Source organism: Ruditapes philippinarum, unplaced genomic scaffold (assembly GCF_026571515.1).
Source record: "Ruditapes philippinarum isolate M1 unplaced genomic scaffold, ASM2657151v2 ctg4001_1_1_1_1, whole genome shotgun sequence".
Classification (NCBI taxonomy): Eukaryota; Metazoa; Mollusca; class Bivalvia; order Venerida; family Veneridae; genus Ruditapes; species Ruditapes philippinarum.
Window position 1 is genome coordinate 33,721 of NW_026858431.1, and position 14,520 is coordinate 48,240.

General features: G+C 30.2%; 1 protein-coding gene across 1 annotated transcript; it reads right to left on the reverse strand.

Moving 5' to 3' along the window:
* Positions 1–200: 200 nt before the first annotated feature.
* Positions 201–11,342, reverse strand: LOC132753173 (monocyte to macrophage differentiation factor-like). Its single transcript, XM_060743612.1, has 6 exons — positions 11,045–11,342; positions 10,078–10,145; positions 9,686–9,775; positions 2,765–2,866; positions 1,572–1,641; positions 201–613 (listed from the first exon to the last, which is right to left on the reverse strand). The coding sequence occupies exons 2-6, from the start codon at positions 10,113–10,115 to the stop codon at positions 392–394; spliced, it is 522 nt and encodes a 173-aa protein (XP_060599595.1). The 5' UTR covers positions 10,116–10,145; positions 11,045–11,342; the 3' UTR covers positions 201–391.
* Positions 11,343–14,520: the final 3,178 nt, after the last annotated feature.

Below are 14,520 nucleotides of genomic sequence, written 5' to 3' on the forward strand. Positions count from 1 at the left end.
TTTAGCTTAACTTAAATATCAACAACAATGTCTATATTATCATTAAATGAGCCGCGTCATGACAAAATCAACTTAATTGGTCTGATCTGCGCAGTCTGATCAGGATCCATGCTGAGAAACTGATAGCGAACAGCATGGATCCTAATCAGACTGTGCGGATGCGCAGGCTAGTCTGGAACCATGCTGGTCACAAACCAATTATGTTGGTTTTGTCATGACACGGCTCAAATATCTTATTCTGCTGACCTACACAATAAAAGCATGCTTGGTCCATACAAAAATGAGATATTTGTCAATAAGTTAAGGATCTTTTAAAAAGATGGGTAAAGTAAACAATATAACAACATCTAAAAAAGAAAATTGATTATCCTATACAAAATTAATACTATCATTAAATTGTTAATTGATCTATATCAATGATTGACTCTTTAGGACCATGTATACCTACAAGGTATTTGTTTATGGCATAAAAATGAGCTAATGCCCCAAGACCAACAAATACATGCCATATAGCATGAGCAAACGGTACAACACCGTCTAGTTTGAAGAATATAACACCACACACATATATCACACCTCCTATAGCCAGCTCGTGCACTCCTGCTGGGTCAGTCTGAAATTTCAATGCAAAATAATATGAAAAAGTAGAAATTTTTGGTTACAGTTAAAGCTGTACACCTCCTGATGAGCCAAAATATTTAAAGAAAATCAAACTTGAGAAAACTGTAAATGTACTAAGATTTTAAGAAAAGTAAAAAGGTTCAAGATACAAGTCATAATTAACATGTTATGTGTGATAAATTACTAATTTTGCAGTATTTATCACCATATTTCTACTGTGTTACTAACTAGGGGTGTCACATTTATCTGTTTAAAAGGATAAACCAGTTGAAAAATTCAATAATCGGTAACCTAGTTGAGTATTTGCTTTAAAGACTTGCTTGGTTTTATGACAATTTCTGGACCAGAAATTACTTGATGCATGGCAGAGGAAATGCAATAATATTATACACATATAAAATATTTAGGTCAACAACAGCTTGTTTAAAGTGCAATTCTAAGTCAATTTTTGTGAAAAATTAAAATAACCAATTTACAAGATGTCTGAAAAAAATATTTTCATTGATGCACAAGTCACACACAGATGGCATGAATTTAAATGAAATCTTTCAAAAGACATTGACCGAGGCATTCCATATTTTAAAATTCTTGTGCTGTATGAACCATTATAATTACAAGATTATAGGAAATGCAAAATTAGTTTAAAAACGCATTGTCAGCAAATAAATATTAAAACTGCTATCCCACACATTCTGGTTAGAATCTTTTTAAGAAAACATGATTCAAAAATTAAAATTACACCATAAATTTATACATTTACATAAACATAAATCCTTAATATGTATCTTGCTCCAAGAAATTCTAGGTACTTAAAGATGAGTACTTTTATCCTGCTATAAGTATTGAAATATTTTATTTTATATGTGGGTTAGTAGCTTTACAAATTCAATTAGAAAATATGGTGTTTTTTTTTGTAAAATCTGTATTTAATATAAAAACTTTTTCCTCACCATATGTGTCACAGCATAAGCTGGACAGATTCCAACTATCATATAAAATACTACTTCCAGAGACTTGTACCTGAAACATAAATCAATCAATAATACCAATCTGTAGTGATTCTGACAGTTGCAGTAAAATTTAATTTTAGTCACAAATAAATGAGCCGCGCCATGACAAAACCAACATAGTGCGTTTGCGACCAGCATGGATCCAGACAAGCCTGCGCATCCGCATAATCTGATAAGGATCCATGCTGTTCGCTTACCAACTCTATTACAAGTAGAGAAACTGATAGCGAACAGCATGGATCCTGATCAGACTGCACAGATGCGCAGGCTGGTCTGGATCCATGCTGGTCGCAAACGCACTATGTTGGTTTTATCTTGACGCGGCTCAAATATAATTACAACTTTCCTTACATAGCACTTACTTGGTAATTATACCTTGACTTCACCTGTTTTATCTTTTTCATGGATGAAATTTTTTTTTTCTGTTTTGTTTTCTTCATTTACATATTAACCATCCAAAATATCACTCTTAGTTCAAAATGCTTTGGTTTAATTATATAAAGCTTTACAGGATATAGCGAAGCTGTAAATATCCCCCCTGTCTTTGTAGCAATAAATTTTAAGACAACTGATATGTTTTTTAATTCTGAAAGAAGCACTGTTGTTGTTTTTTTTTGTTAAATAATCAATCCCTGGAAAACTTCCACACAATCACAGTGAATATCATACTGACGTACAATATATGCATGTATGACTATAACCATACAACATAGTGAGGATTTTAAAGTTTTTCTCTATAAATACAGGATTTTTATTTTTATTGAGTGGTATGAAAATAAATATTTCATGAGAGTCAGTAGCCAAGAGTGAAATATGACAATTTTCATACCAGAAGATGAAATATTATTATGAAATATATCCTGTATTTATAGAAAAAAACTTGAACTTTCTGCTGATAACATACATGTACATTTTTCTATTTTTTTTTACATTAAAATTTGAAAGAACCCCTTAAATTTTGTTTATTGACTGAATTTAGAAGAAATTAAATCAGCAAGACACCAGTGAAAATACAGAAAATATATTTCACTGCAGTGAAAAATAAATTTTTACTGTGAATATACAAAAATGAAAATACACATCTTATTTCATCAATATTTCATTTATAAGTATATAATACATGTATGACTAACCTTGCATGAAACAACAACTGGAATATAATCCCCAGGATACAACCTACCCACACAATCCACATAAAAAACTCCGCAACACCACCAAAATCTTTCAAAACCAACCTGAAATTGAAAAAAAAACTATCAATGATTTGTTCACTTCTTCAAATTTTGTATGCACACTATACTAAACCATACATAAAGAAACGATTTGCTTAAAAAATTAACAACAAAATAGAAGTGAAGTAAATACAAAAAAGCATATAGACATGTGAACATCAAAAAATCATACTAAATGGTGTTATAAATTCCAACTTTTGCTATACCCGACAATGTTTATTGTTGATAAATTTGTTATAAAACAACATATACTTGTTCAAGTTTAATTTTTCAAATTTAAAGAATGGGCTGCAAAAGAACAAAAAGATATAAACTGAAACAGTAAAGATCACTATATTGTCCAATCTATCTTTGAGACAGCATTTTTATATCATCTGTGTAACAAGTTTTCACTTTTATCTGAGGCAAAAGATGTGCCAACGAAAACAACAAATTTGTCCGGGGAACAAGGGGGATATTTTAATCTACAGGCAGAAAATACAACCGATTTTTAACAGCATTTCAACTAATGGTATGTATCGTCAATCTATTAATAATTAAAACCCTGACAATAGTGTTTCATTTGCAGAACAGCTCTCTGTACAGCAAATACCTTTTATATAAACAAAAACTGAATTAATTTTTTTCCTTAAAAAGTTTTAAAACTTCACAAACATTTAAGTTAATTTGAAGCCGTGTTCATGAACCCAAAACCAAAACCCACAAATCATTTCGACAAGCATGGATCCAAACCAACCTGCCGCATCCGCGCAGTCTATTCAGGATCCATTCTGTAAAAGCTTAACCAAACCCCCCAAAACAAGTAGAAAAAACTAATTCTAGCAAAAAGCATACCCGATCCCGACTCGCCCCATGCCCCAGGGTGGGCCTTGGGTTTCCCTTTCCCGGGCCCCCAAAAACCCCTTTTTTTGGTTTTTTCCCTGACATGGCCCAAATTTAAACTCTTTGGAAAACCAAAAAAACCCCTAAAAAAAAACAATCAAAATTTTCCGTCTCCAAAAAAGGGGGGTGCTTTTTAAGGTTTTAAAAATAAAAAGCTTTCAATGTAGTTGCAATGTTTTTTAGAAAACCCAAATTTTCCATTGGGGTTATGAAATCTATGAAAAATAAAATTGGGCAAAAAACGATCCCCCCAATGTGGAAAAAAAAATGTAAAAAATCCTTTAAAAAAGTTTTTTTCATCAAAAAAACAAAAACAAGGGCGCAAATGTACAAAATATTTTTTTATTCTATTTTGGCCAATTTCCCGTTAAAACCCAAATTAAAAAAATTAACAAAACAAAACAAATTTGTTTTGGGCCCCTAAAATCAATTTTTTGGGACAATTTTATTCCAAATGGGAATATGGAAAATTATTTTTTAAATTTTAAAAAATGAAAAAAGGTTAATTTAACCCGTAACCTTAACTGGTTGGGGTTATTATTTTAAAGGGGAAAAAAAATATTTTGGGAATTTCAAATTGATTCATTTTTATTTTAATTTAAGTAAATTTATTAGATTAACCCCTGACTGTCCCCAATTTAATTTAAATCAACAAATTTTAAAAAACCCCCCTTAAATCTTTTTAAAAAAAAATTTTTTCCAAAAAATTTTGTGCCCATTTTTTTTTTCCTGGGAAAAAAAGTTTTCTTTAAGAGGGGAAAGAAGGGAAATAAGGTTAAAAAAGGAACTTAAAAAATTTCCCCTGCCCCAAAAAAAAATTTTTATATAAAAAAAGTTTTTAAAATGACCCTTTAAAACAAAACACCAAAAAAAAGATTTTAAAAAGTTTTTGCAAAATTAAAAAACAAAAATACCCCAAAGTCAAAACAATGGCAAAATTTTTTAAACCTTAAATTAAAAAAAACCCAACCAAAACCCCTTTAAGGCTAAAAATGCCAATTAAATAAATTAAAAATCCCCCCTATTTCCTTTTAAATTTGAAAAAATTCTTTACAAAACATTTGCACCATGCCCCGGGGTTTGATCCTTAGTAATAATTCAAAACTGTGTTTAAAATTTTTTAAAAAATTTTAAAATTTGTGTTACAAACCAAATATAAAAAAATAAAAATTTCCCTTTAAAAACAATTAACTTAAATATTCAAACCAAAACCCCCCCCTAATTTTTTTTTTTAAAAAAAATTTTCCCAAACTTTCCCTTTTTTTTTTAAATTTCCCTAATAAATTTTTCCGAGATTTCCAAAGGGTGATAAAAATTTAAACCCCCTCGGTAAGGGGGCCTTGTCAGGGCTGCATGGATTTTGCAGGGGTTTAAACCCGGGTTTTTTACTTGTCAAAACCCCTTTTAAACAACCCTTTTTTCCCTTTCCCGCAGAGAAAAAGGGTTTAAAAAAAAAATGAAACCGTGGTTTACGAAAAAAAAACCAAAAAATTTAAAGGGGTTTCGAACAAACATGGGTCCAAGGGCCCCGCCTGCGCAAAACCCCCGCAGTTCTGATCAGGAAACCATGCTGGTTTTGGGTTACAAACTTTTATAACAATAGAGAAAAAATGATACGAAACCCCAAACTGGAAACCTATCCCGGCGCCATTCGCCCCCCCCGGGCTGGATCCATCTGGTCCCCCAAACCCCCCTTTTGTTGGTTTTTTCCTTTACGCGGGTTCCCCTATTGTTTAAAAAAAAATGAATATCCGCCCAAAATTTAAACTTTCCCCCCCCGCACCCCGGGAAACAGGAAAAAAATTATAAAAATTTAAAATGGGAAAAAAAAAAGAAAAAAATCCTCCATAAAAAACATTAGGGGACAAAATTCTTTGTTTTGGGGGGTAAACATTTTTTGTCATCCTTTTTTGCCATTAAAAGGGCTAGGGAAAATCCAAATCTAATAAAAGGGAAAAATTTAAAAATATAGAAAAAAGTATGAATTTAAAATGAAAAAAATTCTACACCTTTTCCAATTTTTAAGGGGAAATTTAAACAAAATTTTCTTAAATACTTTTAAATTTAAAAAAAAAGAAATTCAAAAAAAAGAATTTTCAAAAAATTTTGTTTTTTCCGGTTCTTAAAAAAATTCCCAAAAAAGTTTTAAAAAAAAATTTTACAAAAAAAAACCCATCCAAAAATTGCTGAAAACAAAAAAAAAATATTTTTTTGAAAATGCCCCCACCTAAAATATGCTTTTGTTTGAAATGTTTCATTTTTTTTTTAAAATTTAAAAAAGCCTGGCTGGGCCCCTAAAAAACCCCTCAAAAGGAAAATTTTTTTAAAAGTCTGGATAATTTTACCAAAAATTTTTCAAGAAATGAAAAAACCCCCTATTTTTAAAGGGCCCTTTTTATTTGTAACCACTGCTTTTTAAAACCTATTAAAAAACAAATTAAAAAGGGTTTTCACCCAAAGTTCAAAAACAAAAACAAACTGAAATTAAGGTTTTATAAAAATAGAAAACATGAAAATTTTTTTCAAAAAATTTTTACCAGTTTTTCATCAAAAAATTTTTTAAATTTAAAAAAACTTTTGGGGGAAGGGGAAAGTATTTAAAAATATTAAAATTTAAGAAAATTAGATTTTTCTTCCCTTTTTAAATTTCCATTTCCATAATTTCCCAAAACATATAATATAATTTGTTCCCGATTAAAAATTTAAATTAAAAAACCCCTTTAATTTTTGGGGATAAATTTTGAGGGGTAATTTTTTCATATAAAAACTACCCAACCAAAAATATTCTCTTTTCCCAAGAAAATACATTAGGTTAAAATTTCAAAAACTTTTCTTTTGGAGCAATTTAAAATTTAAATTTTTTAAAAAAATGGCCAAAAAACTTTTAAAAATTAAAACACACCTCCCATACTTTTTAAAGGTTTATGCCACATATAAATTGTTAACATTATAATGAAAAACAGTACAAATAGAATTCATTTTTTTTTTTTTTTTATTCTAAGTTGACAATACAACATTTCACTGAATTTCAATTAACATTTGTGTCCTAAATTTTTATGTAAAGAGACTAAAAATCCTTTAACATTAGTGTTGGGTATCGGACTCAAAAATCACTATCGATAATCGGATCACCACAATCGATTGTCTTCCGATAGTATAATCGAGTTTGCAATTTTTTTTTTTGGCCCTTTTTCTTTTAAGGTACCAATCCTTGTATGTATTTTTTTTATACAGTAGTGACCATATTTTGAGAATAAATAAGCTCTTGTCTCCTTGATTGAAGTAAAGATTTACTCTTTGAATTCAACAAAACAAACAACACAAATACCTAATACTACTTTGTGACAGGTGAAAGATAATTTGCTTTGATGTTCAGAAAACAAAGTCGTTCAAATTGCCCACTTATTTCATAGCCATGTTTTTTCTCGTAATTTCATTTTGATAAGGCAAACAAAAAAGACTATAGGATCCTCTGGAATTAAAGAGTATTGGTCAGGAACCTTCTATTTGACCGCGTGTAAAAAAGTTATGACCTAGGCAATTCAGCGGTGGTAGAACATTAACATAATCGATTGTTAAAAAGGACTATCGATTGTTGCCGATTTTGGGGTGATCCGATTAGTTATCGATTTTCAGAGACAATCGGGACAACACTATTTAACAATAAGCCATATTTTTAAAGAAAATTAATATAGGTCTGGTAATAAAAAGAAGAAGAAATAACAAGCTAGTTTTTGATTCTTGAAATTTTGCATAATAAATTGAAAGATTGTCAACTACAAATAAGATCTTGCCAACCTTGATTGCGAATTTTTTTTTTTTAATTTTAAGCGGAAACAATGTGGGGGTCACCAAGCTCATTTTTAAGTTATCTGCCCTTGCATTTGAAAATTTTGCTTATTTCAAGGGCAGGAAACTAGAAAATGACAGTGATGACCTTGTTATCATATTCCCAGACCATGCAAAGTTTACATTACTTCTATACATTTTTTTATTCTGTCTAAATGTTTATTAGTAGCTGTAGCATACACCTTTAATGCCTTCAACAGGGGTGTAAATACATGTAGTTACATAGAAGATGAGTATTGAAATATCTTATTCCAGAGAAATCAGTGAATTGATGTCATAACATGCTAAATGTTTTATATAAAAATTGTTAATTAGTTTATCAAGTCTTTATTAATTTTGTACCAATTATTATCATTTTCTGATAAGAATTTTGGCATTTTAATGATATAAAAAATTAATATCACATATAATATAATACATGTATAACATAGATATTGAAAAGACAAGCTAAATGGTGAATCACAATAGACAATGGTAAAATAACTGTGAAGTAATAAGTTTAAAAAAAACAAGAGCTGTCCGTAAGACAGCGCGCTCGACTTTTTTATTGCTTGCCAATAAAAAAAGTTTTTGCAGTAAAAGGCAATACAAGAATCTCTGTATTTTTAAAGTGAACAATGGCCATGAGCATTAAGATATTTTGTGAAGAATTATTTTATTATGACATAATTTATGGTAAAGTGAACAAGTGGATAGGAATGAATTTTTTTAGATTTTTTAAGTTTTTTAGTGCTTGCCTATAATACAAAACATTGACAGTTAAGGGCCATAATTCAAATAAAATCTTTGACAGAATTACCTTCTCCTGGACATGTTTGGGAATCATGATTGTAAACAAGTATTCCAACTTTCAAATTAATATCTCAAACAGTTCAGTCAAAAACTTAACCAAGATTCTAAGTCGATAAAAGGCCTTAATTTTTAAAACAAATCCTTGACAGAGTTACCTTCTCTTGCGTACAGATGGGGGTAATGATGTGAAATAGCATTAAAAGTTTCAAAGCAATATCTCAAAGGGTTAAGGCAATAAGTGGATTTTACCCATATTCAATGTATTTTCTAAGTCAAAAAGGGGCATAATTCTGTCAAAAACCTTGACAGAGTTATGTCCTCTTGTCTGTTGATGAAGGTCGTGATGGTAAACAAGTATGGTCAGTTTCAAAGCAATACCTCCAATGGTTTTGAAATAAAGTGAGGTGGTACAAAAAACTTAACCAAGCTCAATACACTTTCTAAGTCAAAAAAGGGCCATAATTCTGTCAAAAACCTTGACAGAGTTATGTACTCTTGTCTGTAGATGGAGGTTATGATGGTGAACAAGTATGGTAAGTTTCAAAGCCATACTTGTAATACTTCTGAAATAAAGTGGGGTGGTACGAAAAACTTAACCAAGGTGTGACGCCAACGCCAACGCCGACGCCGACGCCGGGGCGAGTAGGATAGCTCCCCTTTTCATAGAAAAGTCGAGCTAAAAATGAAAAAAAAGCAAAAGTTGTGAGTGAATCTAAAATAATGTAAGTGCTTTTTTAAGTTCATGTAATCAGTATGAAAGTGAACCAAAATGTCATGTAAACAGTCACATTTGTTATAAATTTAAATGTCCAAAATGTGAAAAGGGTGTGCAATGAAATTTCTCTTTAATGGAATAAAAACCATACAATAACTAATGACAACAAATTATGCTATAGTGCGGGTAAAAGAAAGGTATGTCATATTTAAATGTCTGCCTGTGATTCTAAGCAATTTTCTACTAAATAAATATTATGCATGATGTTAAATTTATGACAATTTCTTTAAATATATTAATTTGAATTGTATACAATGATAAATCTATACATTGCATCTGGAAAAACATATTATATATGTATATTCAAATGTATGATATTAAGTTTAGGAAAATATCCATTAGCACTCCTCTTTATTATGTTCAAAATTTCCATTAGCATTTGAAATCATGTTTTGTCTAAATAAATTGTTCCATTCCCCCCCCCCCATTTTTTGGGGGTACATTTACAATATATAATCAATTGGCACCAACTTGTCATTGAATACTATAACCTGGGATATAAACATGATAATATGTTAGTTTAAAACATTACCCCATGAGTAATCATGTTGGCTATATGTTCCACATCTGTTGGCTGATAATGCTCACCATGCTTTGCTCGTCTATTTTTCATCCTATATTAATAATGTCAATACAGTTAAATCAAACACACAACATTAATCAGAATCTTAACAGACTGTACCCCATTATTCTAAGTGTAGAAAGGCTTGAAAGCTGGTATTCTCTCTTTGTTTAATCAAATGATAAAAATCCTAATTATTAAGTCCAAGATAATATTACCTAGGCCAGGAACTTACAAAGATTTGCTTTCTTTTTTGTCAACAAAATTTAGTAGCAGTTTAATACAAATACTAGATAAAAATTTATTATTTTTAGTTACATGTTGTAATAATTACAGAACTAAATCACAACTTACTTAGATAAGTCCACTGATATTGATAAATTTCTCTTCATATTTGGCAGTGTAAATCAAATTTATCTTTTCTGAAAATAAAGAAATACATAAACACTGAAGTATTGAAACATATTAATTTCTAAAGACACTTTTTTATTAAAAACTGCAGACCTCCAGATAGGACAGAGGTGTGTAATTTTGTATTTTTTCCACTTGCCAAGGGACAAGTTGGACTAAAATTTCTACTTGTATGCAGCTAAATTCACTTGTCCAAATAAATAGTGAAAAACAGGGGTTTTTTTTATAGGGCTTTATTTATCTATGATTATTGTATCTAGAAATTTAAAGATTTTTCAATCGATATTCAATGTGGAATTTGCTGTTTTTAGTTTTACACTAAATTCCGCAGCTTAAAACAAGTTGTTTTATTGATTGTTTATGTTTACAAAGGTAATGGAGTGAGTTTGATCTTTGTATGATGATTTTGAAATTTTTGTTAAAAGTGAATCAAATTGTTCTGAATCTTACAATAGTGATACATTTAATCAATTAATACATAGACTTATTCATTTTAACCTGTGGTTTTGAATTTTAATGCCACTTCTACTATTTTCTTATTTAATGTCTGTATAAAAAAATCTATAAAATTATGGATTGTCCAAAAATTACACTGTCCATAAATATCATGAAATCCTAGACCTGCTTATGTTTGTAATGAATGTCTTATTGTTTAATCATTGGTCAAAGTAGTTTTTTCCAAATTAAACGCAAGAAAACATGACACTATACAATTAGGTAAATAAAAAGTCCTTATTCAAATTACATCATTGAGGTAGTCTGCTAGTATTTTAGGTAAAATCCCTTATTCGGACTCATCCGAAAGCGGTTCAACTTTAAGTTAATTTATTCACACGAAAAAAAAAAGCTTTTCAGCATTGAAAACAATTCATACAAAATCTGTGTAATAGCATCAACACATATGTCTTACATTTAGGGATTTCTTTTCTTTCATCCACAAGAAAATGCTTTTATTGCTGTAAGTTGTCAAAACAAATAACATTTGATAGACGCTTGAATCTCGTTATCTTTCGTTTACAAGACATGGAGTAAAAATGATTATTAGCGAAAAAAAAATATTTAGCGAAAATTACCATTTATACGAAAGGGAAATATGTTTATTTTATGACTCAAATATACAAAATACATCTAAAATATCTCTAAAACTTTTTAGAACTACCTTTCTGCAGTCATATCCTATGATACATATTCTAAAAAAGTGTTTAAAATACAATACTGCAGTATAGTATATTAGAAAGACCCTGGATAGAATGTGTCCCAAACTGCATATGTACTAAATTAACATGAAAGTGTTCACAATTTCCAATTGATAATGTTTCTCAACTGCCAAAAAAACGTAACAAAGATCAATGAACAAATAGGACAACATTAAATGAATACATCCCCCAACAAAACCAAACACTGGACTAACAAAGATTGGGCATTTCTATAAATAATTCCAAAAAAGAAAATGAAAGACAATTAGCCAATATTAAATTAGTAAAATAGGATATACATATACTAGTTTAAAATAAGTTATTTAAGCTTTTGCACTGTTATAACTGTATTTTTTAAGGGGGAAAAAACAAATTTTAACACTTACCGGTGTGTAGCTGCAATTAAAATATAGTAAATGTAATAACAAATTATTATTGATTACAGTCGACTCCTCATGCAGTGATTCAATTCTTTCAATATTGTATGTACTATTTATCTCATTTTAATACTTATTCTAGTTAGCTAAGGACAATATCATGCTCATAGAATTCAAGGTTTACATTCACCTAGCCAAACTGTTGATAATATGACGAGAGTTCTACATGTATACCACTTACATGTGAAAATGATTAAAATTAAAGAGCTGAAAATTTTTTAAAGTCAATCACTTGGTCATGATTGTTACCTTCATAGTTCAAGACTCTGTACAAAACTGTACCAAAGGTCTTAATTTGAGCTAGAAATTCTAAAAGGCATAGTAAAAGGTTATTTAAAACCCAACACAAAACTATGCTTGATCTAGATTTGAAGGTGTTCAACAGTAAAGTGCTGCACATTTATTTGTGATTTCAGAAGTTTTCATCTGACTGCCATTTCAGTTCTGCAGGAAATGAAATTAATTGTATACAAGTATGAGAGTACTACATGCAATGATATTTCCTTAGTTTTACCATCATTGACTCTGTAACACCAGAGAAGTCATATAGGAAATATGAAAGCACTGGTAAATGCACTCAGACACATTGTGCTAGGTGAGATATAAATCAAGCAAGAAAGCTGTGATGGACTTTTAATCACACACCAGAAGATGGGGCTGATATTACAACTCCTAGTCTGCTAACAGCAACACAGTCTTCCCATACAACCAACATATCTGTGCCATCTTATCTTGGTCTGCATTGTTTGATCATCAGTTAGTAGATTTTGAAATTTTTCATAAAAATTATTTTAATAGTTTTGTCCAGATTTAAAAATGGACAAGTTCATTTAATATATTTAGCACAGCAAAGGATAAAGATTTCCTAATAAGCTTATACCTATACTATAATTTCATCAGAATCTGTCCAGTAGTTGTCGAGATACTTTGGATTTTTAAATATTCCATTTTTTGAACAATTTGCTCCCACAATAGGTTTTGGACACAGAAAAGATTACTTTTTGTAGTGTCAGTCATGTCCTGGACAAAGTTCAAAGAGCAATAATTCCAAAATAAGGCAAGGCAGATACTGTTCTTTGCATTGCAGTTCTACTCAAAGAGAATTATCTATCGACTTAGTTTCTTGTTGATACCTATTGTAGTTTGACAGTAATGTCCCAGAGAAAGTTCAAAGTGAAAAAAATGAACAATGTGCAGTTAACTCCAATTTTAAACAGAGTTATGGTTCTTTTGCAGTGCACTTCTACCCAATGAAATCTATCTACCTACAAAGTTTCATGTTGATATTTCTCACAGTTTTAGAGTTATGTCCCAGACAAAGTTCAAAGTGTAAAATTGAACAAAGGGCAATAACTCCAAAATAAAGCAAGGCAGTTATGGTTCTTGTGCATTACACATCTACCCAATGAGATCTATCTACCTATGAAGTTTCAAATTGAAACCTCTTGTTGTTTCAGTCATGTCCCGGGCAAGAAAAGTGGACCGACAGACGAAGCGGCGACTATATGCTCACCCTCCAGGGAGCATAAAAATGGATTATACTTCCTGTGATTAAAATATGAAATAGGCCAGAATCATTTACAGGCTGTCCAGCACCTTCTGACAAAATATTAGGGCAAATTTTAGGGCAATTTTTACAAAAATTTAGGGCTTAAATTAGGAATTTTAGGGTAAATAAAAGAAATTTTAGGGCTAAAATTTGGAATTTCATAACTAAATTATGGCCTCAAAAGACCATGATATGGTCTCAACTTTGCATATTTGACACAAAAGTAACTCACAAATAATGCTCTAGTTTGGTTATAGCAAAGTTGTTACCAGTGTTCCAAAGTCACCAGTGAAGAAATGGTTTCACTGGTCAACTGCCTTTAAAAAGAGCTGAAAAACTACATTAAAACATAACTAGAATGAAAACATTTTCAAACTTAAAAGTATCCCGGAACAACCAATATTCAATTAGTTCAATTAGCTATGATTAGCCAATAATAAATGGAAGGGGAAATTATGCTTTAGATTTCTTTTAGCTACAAATGCATTTATTATCAACATTTATTCATTTTAAGGTTGGTACATTTTCAACAAGTCTTGATCTTTTTTAACAATTTGACCCACTCAAGTCATTCCCAGGAATATTAAAACTTAAATTCAAACAGCAGGGTATACACCTCTGAAGAATTTGTTCAAGATAAATCAGGCTACTAAAAATTGTAGAAAAATTCACAACAATGTCAGTTTTTTCAATGATTTTTAACACTTTTTTTCCAGATTTTAAAAAAAATTACACTATTTGTTATAACATATGTTCATTACATGTTAATGTGTACAAAAAAAGCAGCTGAAGCTGTCACTTAAGTACCCTAATTAGGTAGCAAAATGGTTAAAAGCATCCAATCATTACTGCCAGTTTACCTTATACCCACTTTATTATTAGCAATGGAAACTTGTCTAGATCTGCCAGCTGGTATCTCTTACAAAAGATCTGTTCTACAGGTAACTTGATTATAAATTAAGATTATAAATTAAGATTTTATTAATAAGGACCCCTACATAAAGTTTGCTGAAATTTAGTGGTTCATCATGTAAATAGTTGCTTTAAATACACCTACGACTGAGGTAAATGGTAAAACTCTGTAGGCAATAAAAATGTAACTTCCTCCGAAATATATTTATCACAATTTTAAACAGGTGACTACTTTGATATAGTCAAAGTATGACAATTTTCATTGTTCCATTTAAAACAAACAGTTTTTTAT

Excerpts from the sequence above, each read along its gene's own strand:
- LOC132753173 (XM_060743612.1), bottom strand. The coding sequence starts at position 10,115 with ATGAAGAGAAATTTATCAATATCAGTGGACTTATCTAA. Across the intron at positions 2,867-9,685 it reads ATTACTCATGGGGTAATGTT|GTTGGTTTTGAAAGATTTTG; the intron begins TTAAACTAACAT and ends TTTCAATTTCAG. Across the intron at positions 614-1,571 it reads CTTATGCTGTGACACATATG|ACTGACCCAGCAGGAGTGCA; the intron begins GTGAGGAAAAAG and ends TTGAAATTTCAG.